This window comes from Epinephelus moara, chromosome 19 (genome assembly GCF_006386435.1).
Source record: "Epinephelus moara isolate mb chromosome 19, YSFRI_EMoa_1.0, whole genome shotgun sequence".
Classification (NCBI taxonomy): domain Eukaryota; kingdom Metazoa; phylum Chordata; class Actinopteri; order Perciformes; family Serranidae; genus Epinephelus; species Epinephelus moara.
Genome location: NC_065524.1, coordinates 8,158,214 through 8,172,810, shown reverse-complemented (window position 1 = coordinate 8,172,810; position 14,597 = coordinate 8,158,214). Strand labels below are relative to the sequence as shown.

At 40.7% G+C, this 14,597-nt stretch overlaps 1 protein-coding gene across 2 annotated transcripts in view; it reads left to right on the top strand.

The window, feature by feature from the left end:
* The window catches only part of LOC126406946 (serine/threonine-protein kinase 32C), a 96,898-nt gene that overhangs the window by 29,800 nt on the left and 52,501 nt on the right, over window positions 1-14,597 (top strand). For both annotated transcript variants that reach the window (XM_050071543.1, XM_050071544.1), the window contains exon 2: window positions 2,636-2,691. In XM_050071543.1, coding sequence (XP_049927500.1) covers window positions 2,636-2,691 — 56 coding nt within the window. The remainder of the gene's footprint in view (window positions 1-2,635; window positions 2,692-14,597) is intronic.

The following is a 14,597-nucleotide window of genomic DNA, read 5'->3' as shown; positions in this document are numbered from 1 at the left end:
TTTATCTTTTAATATGAAAAAAATAATAGCATTTTATAGCAAGTGTAATTGCGGTATTAGTCATGGAAATCCCAATTCGATATTTTCCTGAAATTGTTCAGCCCTAGCTCTCTGAGAATGTCTCAACAGAAATAAAAGATTATATAATCTGTTGCATTACATTATACAGGAGTTTGTGTTTCCCCTTTACAAGGCATTTCTCCTCCCATCCAACCACCCTTCCTCTCAGGACTGTGTTAAAACTCTGTACCATACACAGGACAACTCTATCAATCAGCAGAGCACACATCCACTGAAGAAGGCAATGAGCCAAAACATCTAACTGTGCCATTACACATATTGATATAACAAAATAAGATGAATGATTGCAGTGCTGTGAGCTGGGTGTTTTACTGAAATGAGACTCCTCTGTATTTGCCTCTGATGTTCCCACTAGATAAACTGAAAATCCAAAGAAAAGACTTTCATTTAGAGATCATGGGCCTTTTTTTTAATTTCTTCTCATACATTTGCACAAATTAAAGCATGCAGTCGCTCATCTTGGTAACAATTTTCACGGCTTTGTTTAAAAGTGCCCAATTTTCTGTGACATGGGTATAACAAATTCTCATCATTTTCAATGCGCTGAATTATTTATGTGTTTAGTGTTTTAAGTTCTGGTGTTATGAAGAGACAACCTATAGAAAGTTTAAAAAAAATATCTTTATGAATGTAATTGGTTCAACAAAGCCTTTGTAAAGTTATGAGATGACAGAATCATGCAGCAGCTCTGATCAGAGAAAATGTTTGCAGGATGTCATTATTTTGCAATTCCCTTGCTGATTCATGGTACTATTTTGAAGCTAAACTGTTTGGACCTTGTAAAGACATACATATTTCATGTTGTAATGGCTGTGCTCTGATTCAGAGTGTCATTGCTTTTCAATTTTCTAGACCTTTCATTGTTCAAATAACAGTTTTTCTCTCTCCCTCGGTGTTCGGATAAGCGGTTTTCATTCTGATGTAAAATGTCTTTTCCGTTCTTGTGATTTCAAAGCTACGACTTGACAGTACCAATCCAATGTACAGTACAGCCAGATTGTGTTAGGACAACAATATATTTTTATTGTTTTGGCTCTGTATTCCAGCCTGCTGGATTTGACATTAAGCAGTTAACATTAAGGCTGACTTTCAGATCCATTGTGGGTGAGCAGTGTAGCACACAGACAGCTTTTTAACCATGTTAGTGGTCCAAACTGAAACATCTGGATTGCCATGACATTTGTGCAGACATTCGAGGTCTTTGTTGATCCCCTGACTTTTCCTCTTGCCACCATGAGGTTCACATTTTGAGTTTTAAGCAAAATGTGTCGACTTTCAGATCCATTGTGGGTGAGCAGCGAGCGCTCGGACCGCTTTTTAACCATGTTAGCGGCAGTGTCAGTCAGTCCAACACGTAGGTCCAAACTGAAACATCTGGATTGCCATGAAATTTGTACAGACATTCGAGGTCTTTGTTGATCTCTTGACCTTTCCTCTCGCCACCATGAGGTTCACATTTTGAGTTTTAAGCAAAATGTGTGGACATCTATTGGATGATTTGCCATGGAATTTGGTTCAGACATTCATGTTCCCCTGAGGATGAATCGTAATAACTTTGGTGATCCTTCTACTTTGCTTGATCTGGAGTCGCCAAATTTTAATGTCTGTCCATTACTTGATGTTCATGACCAAAAGACTGGCTAAATTAATGTCATTCCAAACAGCTACAGCTAATTAGCAAATGTTAGCATTGCTAGTAAACAAACCATTACAATTGCATGTCTTCTTTGTCACCCTGAGCATTTCTGCATGCTAATGTTAGCATTTGTGTCTAATTACATGACTATTGTCTCTTAGGCTCAATCCCAATACACCCCTTGCATGTACCACTTAGTCCCATCCCTTCATTTTATGTGTTCCCCTCTAGAGGTAGGGTCTTGTTGTGATAGAGAGGTAGGGCGAAATGTTATGGCGACATAATGTCAATATTGTGATATTTGACTAGATATCTTCTAGATTTTGGATATCATAATTTTGTAAGATTGGGCCTTAGTCTTGTCATTAGGACTATGCAGAGGGGAAAGTGATTATCAACCTACAGACAAGACAACCAAGGACTTTGAGGCCACACAGAATGTTCTTTACTGGCCATGTTAGTCAGCCCTTAAAGCAAGCAGGAAGTGAAGATGCTTGTAATACAGTCCTGGCAGCACACCACCAAGGAATAGTCTGCTGATGTGTGTGGGTTGCAGACTTCAGACAGATATTGATTGCAAAGGATTTGCAAGTAACCATTAAATGTGATGATGACTTTGTGTTAACTTGTCCAATTACGATTCTGTCCCATAAAAGTGTGGGACTGTGTAAATAACAGAATGCAGTTCGTCACTTGTTCATCCTGTGTAGATGCAAACATCCTCTAATTCATGTCTTAAGTTAGAACTTTAACCTCAAAGTCATTTTAAATCAAATGTGCTGGACTGCAGAGACAAAACAACAGCAAAGGTTTCACTGTGCTATAGTTTATGATTACACTATATGTCCTGGCCTCTGTTTTGTAGCTGAACTCATGCTGACGGATTCTTTCTCTCTCTTCCTCTCTTTTTCTTCACAGTAAACTTTGACCACTTCCAGATATTGCGGGCCATTGGGAAAGGGAGCTTTGGAAAGGTAATGTAACCTCCATTTTTCACTCAGTGGAAGCATGTGCTCTCTATCTTCACTTACCCCACACAGTCATTATCTCCACAGAAGAATCAGAGAAGGCCAGGCAGAGCGGGCTGTGAGAGATTACACCTTAGCTTTCACGATATTATGGTGCTTAAAAGAAAAATAATGTTTCTGTTTTAATAATAGTTATAAATACGGCCTATGTAATTCTTTCTATAAAGTCACTTAGAGGAGAGCCAATTTACTTTTCCTCTCATGACAGCCAATGTGTTAGGAGTTTTGACCCCAAGTCTCCATTTAATTACAGAGCAGCACAATGATGTAGCTGTATTTGTCATCATGCTCAATGGTTGGGTTGAAAACTGTGAGTGAGTGAGTGTGTGAGTGAGTGTGTGTGTGTGTGTGTGTGTGTGTGTGTGTGTGTGTGTGTGTGTGTGTGTGTGTGTGTGTGTGTGCTGCATATTGTCAAACCAAATTACAGCAGTTCTTTTCAACTTTGTCTCAGGTGCCAATATCATCCTTGGTGGCCATTGTTGATAAAACAGACATTTTGGATTAACTTTGGGCCATTTGTTAATTGAAGAACTCCTTTGTGTTCGTATTGAATGCCTGCATGAGACTTAAGTAATGAATTCAGGGCGTAGCGTGTGTGTGTCGATGCACAGTTAGGCTCCAGAGATTGGAATAGTTTATCTTCGTTTTGAATCCCAAATATCACGGCTAATATTTGTTCATTATACTCATGTCTGTGCACGCCTTTGCAAATTCTTTCTGCTTTGCTCTTCTCAAAACACAATCTTTTTTTCAAAAACATGTCCCTCTGTTATATGGGAAGTCATTGCCCAATGCTGAATACATTTCCATGTGAATTTATGTTAATTTTTACTTATTGCTTTGTTCCCTCAAGCTGCTGCCACTTCCCTCATGATACTGAAGGGAATCTGCAGTAAGCCAGGAAATACGCTGCATGCAGGCCTAGCTTTAGAGACAGAAGCAGGGCAACCCAGTTTTTTTTGCACATTAGATTATTTACACTACATTTAACTTTTTTTTTGGAATGAATGTCACATTGAAATAAATGTTCATTCATGATTTGGGTTTTAATATTCAAACATAAAGAGCTTGAAATAAGCTGCTCTCCTGGCTGAGATAGATGTCACAAAAACTCCACAGATGTGACAACAGAGTTTCAATAGAAAGGTGTTATTTCTTTTTTGAGGCACGGTTCTTGTCTGAGAGCTGGCTTCCACACTTATGCAATATCTGTAACACAGTCATGTTTGTGCACACTTTTATGGAGACACGTGCGTGCACATACAGACAGATTACACTCACACAGTCAGACAGACGCTCTCAGAGACATTCAGATAAAGTTTGTCCTTGTTGGAGGTCATCCTGTCTGTGTTTTTTTTATGCCCACTGTGACCACACTCTGTGTTCCTGCTGTTTCTGAATATTTAACAGCATGAGTCTTAAGCTCTCCACTGAACACAGTGAGGCCTGTGTTGGTGTGTGTCAGCGGGCATGTAGTAAAGAAGATGGGTAAACCATGACCTCCGATTGGCATGAAGACAAGACAAAACTATCATTTGAAAGCAAAACACATAATATTTGAAGAATTTCTACTTTTTGCACCAAGAAGTGTAGCATGAACTTGATACTATGCTATTTTTTACTCAGTGAAATTTGGCTATAGTAATTTACATTACACTAAAATGGTAAATTAATCATTATATGAAACAAACCATAAACATAAAGACATTGGCATGTGTGTGTTTGAGATAATAGTGTGAAAAGAGTGAAGGAAGTGTTTACTTCACATTGTCGCACTGTGAAATATGATCTGTATATTCTGGCTTGTGTAGGTGCACTAAGAAAATGGGCTCTTTGGTGTGCTGTACTGTAGATTTGTATGTGTGTGTGCGTGTCTGTGTGAATTTGTGAAGGTGAGAGAATGAGTGTAGCGGGGCTCGTTCTTGCACAGTGGGGACTAGTGAGGTAGGTTGAAGCTGAGAATGAAGAAGCTGTCAGAAGGGAAGCGGAGGAAACCTCCTCTAAAAGCCATCTGCAAACATGGCTGACACTGATTTTACTCTGCTTTTCATCTCTCGCTTCTTTTTTCTCTTCATATCTCTCCTTTTTGATATATGTGCAGTATTAGGGTTTGTATCTTTCTCTACCTCTCCTCTGGCTCTCGCTCTTTCAACACAAGAGCTTCTCTCTATGTCCCCTGTCTGCAAGACTTTTAAAACCTCACCATCGCTGCACAGCTCAGAGTAGAAGACATTTTTTGTCCCAGGCTGTTATCATATTAACATGGGGATGCACTAAGTATACAGCTGATCTCAAGGTGCCTTATTACATTGTGCCATTTCAGGCTGTACCAAACAAAAGTTAATGGTTGTGTGGGATGTTTGTGAAACCTGACAGTCGAACTGAAAAATGCCTTTTTAACCCTTTCAGTTCACATCCTCAGCCATATTATGTACCTATTTAACAATATATGCCCCCAAAATACAAAAAAAAATTTTTTTTCTGATTCTTTTATAAAAGTCCAATCGTGTTTTCTTCCTGTAAAACAAAATATGACATGCGCTTACGTAAGCTAGTACCTACCAATGTCGACCAATAATATCATGACATGACCCATCAATATTGGTGCGTTCCAGGCAGGCTTTTGAACTCGTAAGTCACGACTTCAAGTCACGAGTTACGACTTTGTAGCATTCCAGGAAAGTTACAGCAAACTGCCAGTTACTTCCTGTTTAACGTTGAACATGGCGAACCGTATGTTTGTGCTTCCCCATTATTTCTATCGCCAAAGGTGCCTGCTTCTTGCTCATTTGAGCGAAACGGAGGAGGAAAACAGCGCACAAGGTCACAGATGCTATTATACTTTTTATTTTATGTTATCTGTGTGTTTGGAAACGTAATTTGTATTGATTATTCTTGCACTGGAAACCAGCTGTTAGAGCGGCTGCCAATAATGCGTTAACATTAGGGTTATTTTATGTCTATTTCTCACCATGTATCACCTGCATCAACACCGCATCCATAGGGCTGCCATTGTTATTTAGAGGAGTAAGGTAATTGGTTTAGAGGGCTGTGTGACGTCAGAAAGCGTAACTGGGAGTACATCGATCTGGTACGAGTTCACGGGTGGGAAGTTACGGGTTTGACTGCCGTTCCAGTGCACTTTCACGGGTTACAGGTTGTGAAAACACGAGTTACGGGTTGCCTGGAACGCACCATAAGTTTGCAACTTTTAGACACACAGAACTCAGACCAATTGAGTTAGCTAGCAACAGCATGCTACATTGTTGTGTTTTTGTATCCCTAAAATACCATGGTTACTGGCCTGCTGGCTAAAATTTTCTTTGTCACTTTAAGGAAAGTGGTACCTCCAGATTAAGTTCAAGGCATTTTACAGTGGACTGCTTTAGCAACTACATTTTGTCTCTCTCCCTGACAGATACTGCTATTCTGTCGGCTAATGAGGCCTCACTTTTATGACACGCCCAGTTTTCAATGATCAAATCAAATTGCTCTTAACATTATATCCTGCCTCCTTATCCTGTTTCACTTGGAAATAGGTCACAATACTGAAGCTAGATACTCTTGAAATGCCATTGTATCTTGACTTCATCGTCAGTTTACACCAGTTACATTTCCAGGTCTTATTTCCAGATTACACGCTTCTGCTATGATGTAGCACCATGTGAAAATCCGTGGCATTGTCTATCAGCCCAACACAATTGGATTGCAACCAACACTTCTTAGGCCTGTCTCATAGTGTGACATACAATAAACTTGTGAGATTGTTGTTATTACACAGTGTACAGGTGCATTAGAAAAATTGTACTCATTACAGGATTATTCCAGTTGAAGGGTTGCCCCCAGTTTCCGCTCCCATTACAGACAGCTCATCCCCTGTATCGGACTGCATCTTGTTTTTAGCGGTTATGAAATCAAACATGTCTGAAAACTGCAGTAGTGTCCGAGACAGCTCATGTCAAGGTCCGGACATGTCTTGTAACCACTTGAGCTGGATGGCCTGTCGACTAGCAAGGGCACAGATTTCATTTCAACTCAAGGATTTATATGTGAGAAATCAAAACTCTGTCTGTAAATCATGGTGAAAGTGGTGTATTCTGCGCTAGGCTTTACACACTTTCTTTTGCCTAGAATCTCACTCTCTTTTGCCCTTGTCTTGGGGCAAATCTTTCCCACTGTTCATTTTCCCATGATATATCAGCGCAGGTAACCCCCCCCCCCCCCCCTTGTCCTTCTCCTTTTAATATATCAGGCCTAGTTTCTCTGTCTATCCCCCACTGTTCTCTCACAATTCATTTCAAGGGTGTTTTATGGGCTCGGCAGTAAAGAAATCTGTGTTGGCAAAGCAATATAGTATTATTAAGAATAAAATATGGCATTAATATTGTTTGAATTCGCACTCTAAGCTCAGCCTCACTTTACTTCTCCCTATAATGTTTTGGAGCATCTGTCCTCTGCCAGGTGGGGGTGAAGAGTGATGGTAGCTGGGTGTGATTATTTCCACAGCAGTGGAGGATATAGCTCATTTGTAACGTGCCTGCTAGAGGGCTGGATGGCCATATACAGCACCAGAGTCGGGATAATTGCTCGCTCCCCTGTTGCTCTCTCTCTCCTTTGCTACCTTTTTCCCCAGGAGCATCACACTTTTGCTCCCCCCTTGTCACTCTATCTCGTCGTTTCTGCTGCGGGGCTCATTAATGCCTGTGCCGAGAGAGCTTGGAGGGGGGGTTGACACTCGAGGGAGGCATGACAGTCATCGGCACTGACAGCAGTTTAGTGACAGCACCTTAATGCCAACAGTCAGATGGACAGGTAAACATCTAAACAGAGGGAGGAGAGAGACGATGGAGGTGGATAGAGAGAGACAAGAAAGGTCAGAGGTAGCACTGGAGCTCAGCTGGTGGTTTCTACATCCTCATACCCTGCACCACGCACACACTTCAGTGGAAATAAACCCTCATTAGGAGTATGATGGAAGAAGAAGGACAGACGAACAGAGACAGGCGCTGGAAGTAAGTGGGAGTGGAGGAGAGAAGGAAATAATAGAGCGAGGAGAAAGGACAGTAAGAGAGGATGTGACACCCTCATCATATCGTGGACGATACCAGTGTCTGCAGAAAGGTCAGAAGATGATGAAGCCTTTGTTACCTTTTTCTCTGTTAGCCCCGCAGGGCTCCCAGGCAGCATACTGAGAGTCCTCCTGCCTATAAATACTGACAGTTGAGCCTCATCCTGCTCATAAGGGCTTCTCCCCCCTCTTTACCTTCTAGCTGTAGGTGTAAAGAGCTCAGATGAGAGTCAGCTTTGCAGCACAGCCCAGCTGCAGTGTAGCCCTCAGGCAACCTTTTAGCCTAGAAATGTATGCTCTTCCTTTATACTAAACCTCTATATGCATCACAATACAAAGCCCCACTGCATAGCCACTAAAAGAAAGGGCCATATGGATTAAATAGCTGCAGGACTTGAAAAGCTGTTTAAACACAACATCAGGTCGGAAAATCTTGAAATGCACCATGTTCATGTGGTTTGTCTTAATAATTTTACCCATCTCTCTTTGTAGATAAAATGCCTGGGCAAATTTAGAATCCAGAAGCAAAAAGGGCATTTGGAGGCGTTAATATTAACATTCCTGCCAACAAAAATGAAATGTACATGGAAGAAAATGAGAATGGCAGAAATGCTGTCAGCCAGAAAGCTGTCATGACTTCTCAAACTTTTCACCACAGTCTGCATCTTGTTTCATCATCGTCCAAGTATGCCAAAGCGTGTCTTTGTGCATAGACACAATGAGCTATGCACCATGAGTATTGTAGCTTTTCCACTAATAATAAGGTTAAATTCTTGCTTGTATTCATTATCATTCCAACCATTCTGCCCCAGAGAATACCACAGAATTTCAGTATTCACATGTACTGTATTATTATTTAACTTCACTGTCTGTGTTAGCCAGAAACAGGAGAGTTTTGTTCCACCTCCACATTTTGATATGTGCTCAGCTCCATGGAGAATGAATTGCAAAAGTGTGACAGTATCCAGCATTTTTCTTAGGATATGGTTACATTTTTTGATGAAATCTGATACAGAATGATGATAAAATGACTCTCATTTAGCTTTTAAAGTTCAGATAAGACCCACAAAGCCAGTGTCTTTTCATCATCAATGCAGCTGTCCTCAGCTGGATATCAGGATATATCAGAGACTTTAAGATTTTTTAAAGCCTTTGAACATACTGTGAATTAATAAGTTATGAATAAATTATATATATATTTTCCAAGGTATAAGTGGCTGTTTTTGGCCAGCATTAATTAACATAACAGCTTTTGAACAGAAAGGAGTCAACTTTCCCCAAACTGCGATTGTCCAACAATAGCTTACCTCGCCTAAAACAACTTGCATGGGGTTGTAGTGAGAGCAGAACTCTTTTCAAGGGTATAGTGTGTTTTCTTTTAGCTTTTCTAAAACCAATTCACAAGAGCGAAATGGTAAAGAATTGATTAAAAAGTGTGTTTCTCTAACCTAAACAACTCTTACAATTGCATGTCTAGCTACCTACCTATAGCAGCGTAGTGTCACTTTCAAGGCCAAGTGGCAGCATATCATAACAACTAACTACATTATTTTTTGGATTACAGGTTACGTTACATGACTTTCACCAAATACATCAGTCAGTCCTTATTCTTAGGGCCTGTTCTCTTGTATATGTTAACAGGGAAACATATCATTTGAAAATACAAACAAGTATGTAAGCAGAGACATGCTAGATCAAAGTATTGCTTCAGAAAAATTGCATAGAAACTGCAAAAAGTTTTTATGTTCACTTGAGGTGGTTTGCTTTTGTCAAGAAACAGTCGATGTGATAAATGGGATATGGAAATGCCATTGCTGTTTTCTAACGTAGTGAATATTTAACTTATGACTGATCAGCTGTTTTTGCAGTTGGTGTCTTCCCGTACATTAGAATTGTAGCCGCTTTATAAGTTGCACCTTTACTCATGTAGATAATAAAATAAATACACAGAGGCACCGTACTCTGAACCAGTGTGAACCAAGATGGCAACACACTATTATTTGTCACGTTAGTGCATCACAGCTTCACTTTTTCTGCTTTTACTTTTCACAGTAAAAGCCCAACATACAGTTACACAGAGCACCTCAGTAAGAAGTAACTCCGCAAAATAGCTTACAGAGTTATTGCATTAATTTGTCTTTGTCTCCATACAGCATGACACATGACCAATACTAGCTGACAACTTTTTGAAGACCTCTTTCTGTTTTTCATCATAACTGAGTGAGATGGCTAAGGCAACTTGTTGTCCTTTGGGGTTGCAACTTTTAGTTCTTCTACTCTGCTTACGGGCGAATTACAGCCATGCGTACAGTGTATCCTATACTGCCAAATTCTGACAGAACTCTGCTTTGCATAGCCTTTTTATGCACTCCAAACCAGTTGATGGAAACCAACTATATTGCATTTCTTTTTATGACATTTCAAATGTTTGCCTAGAATTCACTTGACAATTCAATGGAAACAAATGCTGCCTGCCTACTTTTGTTTATACAGAATGCGCCTTTTTTGGGGCAATGGGGGGCTTGAGCAAGTAACAAAACGTGTAGCTCAGCATGTGACGTAAACAGTAATGTGGGAGGGAAGCTGCGGCTGGTCAGTCTTTCTGCGATTGTCTCGTAAATCGGTCCATTCTTCACCGTCCCCGTTATCTGATGGTTAATGGCCTCTGTTTGCAAGGGCAAGGAGGGTGCGCAATTCTTTGTCTTCCCAGTTGCTCATCTTTACAGTGTCTGTCAGGTTTGCATTTCCCTCTTGCTACTAGCTGCTCGCTAATTCCTGCTATCAGCTGTTTCCTGTTTATCCACCAGCAGTGGGTCGCACGTGCAGCGTCATCAACAGCTCCTCCCACAAGTCTTCAACAGCCCCTCCCGTTGTGGAAGGCCGCCTCGGTCTTTTTACACTAAAAGGGTTCCGCCAATATGACTACCCTACCCTCATCTGGTGATGACGCTAACTTTTTGCCTGCATGTAGCTTTAGCCTTGGTCCTTTAGCACAAGTTCAATAATGTTCAAGTGCACATCTAAAGATATTTCTCATTTTTACATTTGAAACATTAAAATTAGGGCTGGGCGATAAATCGATTTTATCGATTAATTTGAATTTGCAGTTTAGGCCAATTTGTTTTAATGAAAATCGAGTTTCTATTTAAAATCCGCCACCGCCGCTCCACGCTGGGCTCCGGTAGTTCAGAGTGGGCTCACCCCTCCCCCCCGCGCGCTTGATACACAAACAACATGGCAGCGAGCGGGGAAGAACTCCTTCTCAAGAAAGGGAACAAGTTCTTCAGCGCTTTTGTGTGCACACCTGTGTTTGTGTTCACCTGTGTGTGTGTGCGCACATCAGGGCCAAACTCCGCCGTGCGCAACACAGAGAGCAGAGGAGGATTTTAGACGCGCACCGTGTAGGGACATAAATGACATGCCGTTGTGTAAATAAGATGAATAAGTGTTACCAACGCCAAGCTGGCAGACCCCCGAACCGTAGTAAAGGGACCTCCGAAGACCATTAGCTCCTTTAGCTTGTGTTAGCTCGTTGTGGCAACAACACATAAACAACGGGACTTCGTCTGCGTTAAAGAACGGCACTTTATTTTCAGCACTGCAGGGATGATGCACAGCCTCTCTCATCAGTGTCTGACTTTTACATAGAGGGAAATAACTCAAAAACAGCATGCAGAACTGCGTAGGCTTCTTCACTGTGGCTGCTCGATGTAAACAACATAGCACATGCCTCACTTTCTTCCTGGGACACATCCGTCTGACGTCACACACCACACCCGCCGCACTAACGTCTCATACCTCCTACATCAACTACACACATACACAGCTTCACACACACACAAACACACACACACAAGCCACACACATCAGGCTCAGCCTGTAACATAAGGCTATTTAGTTTGTTTAATAAAAGGACAAGGTAGAGACCTGTTCAATAGGAAAGGTAACCTTAAATGACTTCTGTTGCGATCCAATATAATGGTAGGGGAAACACTGCCGTATGATAAGAAAGGGGTCCGGTGGAAAGCGATCACAGATGCAGTCGCAATGTATTGCAACTATGGTGCCCATATATAGGCTACCGTGGAAAAGCTGGGGTTTATTCACATGCTGAAAGCTTTGGACCCCAGGTATGTGCTACCAGGCCGCAAATATATATATATTTTTTTAACTAGGAGGGGAAAAAAATCGATTTAAATCGTGAATCGGATTTTTTGTGAAAAAATCGGAGATTTTTTTTTAGGCCATATCGCCCAGCCCTAATTAAAATCATGTTTGCTGATTGGTTTTCAATCAGCTCATGTAGCTAACGTTAGCTTAATTGCATTGAGAGGTAGCTGATAAAATCTGCTAGTTACAGATGTCATGTCAACTGGCAAAACTGACAGTCGCCAACTAGAAATGAGAGGCTGTTTTTGTCTACCTCTGTCTGAAGTCTAGGACCAAGTTTTAAAATGTGACTAAAATTTTGAATGGTAAATCTCTCTCCCTTAGTAAACTGCATACTGTGCGAGAACAGAAAGCTCAGCAGCAACTAATGGGGGCAGGGCTTAGCCAATCAGTCAATCAACTGTGAGAGCTTAAGTGCTCATACATTTAACTGAGCAAATATTTGCATGCCGGTGTTGTGGTCTGTCTCATGAGTACATAAACGGTGAGCTGATTGACATTTCTTCTAACAGAGAGCTCAGGGAATGGAACGTCCAAACAGGAAAAGGAGCAAGCTGTCAGACACATGAACTTAAACACCATGTCAAATTCCTGTAGATAACAAGACCAAGGACCAATAACAGACAGGGTGTCAGTCATTTTAATGGTCAGTTTTATTCCTCAATGATTTCTACTGTGCTCTAATTTTAAAAGAGGACATGCTACATTATGCAGTATGAGTATCTCACCATCATGGTGATATAGAAAAAGGTATCTATCACGTCTGTCATGTTGAGGAGTATGTATGAGACATCCCGCCTTTAATGAAACATGCAGTTACACATCTAAGACCTTCAGTAAACCTAAAGAGAAAATGCTTGAGATAAGTCTTCAGGCACTTTTTGTGAATCTTAAGTCTCCTTTACATTCTGTGATGCATGTAATCCTCATTATGCCGTCCTTATATTTTCCTACCTTCATACACGAGTGACTTCAAAGACTTTTTCTGCATTTTACATAAACTGGAGGTAAGCACACACTCGAGGTAAGCTTGAACACTCTTCTGCAATATGTGTCTTTTCCCAAGTGAGCATTTAAGGATTTTTATATCAATTAAATCATGTGTAAGTTTTTCTTAGGTTGTAGACTGCATCACAATATCGGGAAGTCTGCTTTACTTTCTTTTCACACCAATTTCTGACAGTTTTATGTAACTAGAACAAACAATAGTTAAAACTGAAAGTCGGTTACTCACATGTGAGGTTTTGCTGCAGTTTTTTGTCAAATATCACAGTTAACTGAACATCGCCAGGTTTTTGACTGTTGGTGCGACAAAACAAGACATTTGAAGACGTCATCTTGTTCTATGGGAAATAGCAATAGGCATTTAAATTATTTTCTGACTTTTTGTTGACAGCAAGATAAACTATTTTTTTAGAAAATGATTGGAAAATTAATAGATGATGAAAATCCAGTCACAGCAATACCTGGCCTCTTACATTATATGATGCCAGTAAGTTCCATTCAGTGAGAATTCCAGATTATAAATTTAGTTAAGGTATTGGAAGAGAAAAATTGCAATTGCTCCATCTTTACCATTATTTTTTTAATTTAAAATATTTGCTCAGGTTATTTTGGCTTTTCCATTAGTGACACCAATTCCCTGTATAATGTTCAGTGATTTTCGGTGCATGCTGCTTCAAACACTGAAGCACTCTCAGGCTTTTAGAGAAATGTCTTTGTGAGGTCCTGATGTGCTCGTATTGTGTGTCGGCATATAATGTAATGTAATTTGTATTTATCGCTACATGAGATTATTCTCACTCTTTTTCTAATGCGCTGCAAAGCTTCACTTTGCTCACTCTCATAAGTCTGATCCATGACTGTGCTTATCAATGGTCATGCCTGCTGTAATAGTGCATCCTGAAGCTGTGCAAAGGGATGGCCAAGCTCAGCAAAACCCTTTCATTTCCTGCAGGCTGAGAGCAGCCGCTGTGGAGCAGAAGACATCCAGTGGAATGAACCAAATGAAAGAGCAAATTATTCCTTCTTCTCCCTGGATGACATGTTCATCAGACCCTGAAAGTGTGTTTGCCTCGCTTGCCTCTCCCAAAGCACTCTTGCCCAAATGCAGCGTTGGCAAGAGTGTGTATGTGTGTGTGTGTGAACAAGTGTCAGTGTTGCATGTTTTTAGGTTATCCTCTACTTAAGCCTAGTCCACATGTACAAGGGTATTTTTGAAAGCAGGATTTTTCCTTCATCATTCTCCAAAAAAATAAAATAAAAAATCTTGTCCACACAAGCACTGTTATAGAAAAATCTCAGTCCAAATGAAAATGCAAAACACGATTTAAGTGCCATCATAATCATGAGCATAACAAACCGGAGCTTTGATCAGGACCACAAAAATAAGGCCCAACCGTACATGAAACCACATAGTTTCTATCCAATTCTGACCTGAGCCTGGACCGCAGCAGCAGTTTCGATCCAGAGCCTGATTAAAACCTGAATTTCCCTCCCTCTCTCTGCCTTTCTCTTGTTTTCCCTTCAGTCCAATGGATGAGAAGTGCCAGTTTCATGGGTCTCCTGTTCATTACATTGGAGTTTGTGTTTTGGTATATGAGCAAATGACGCT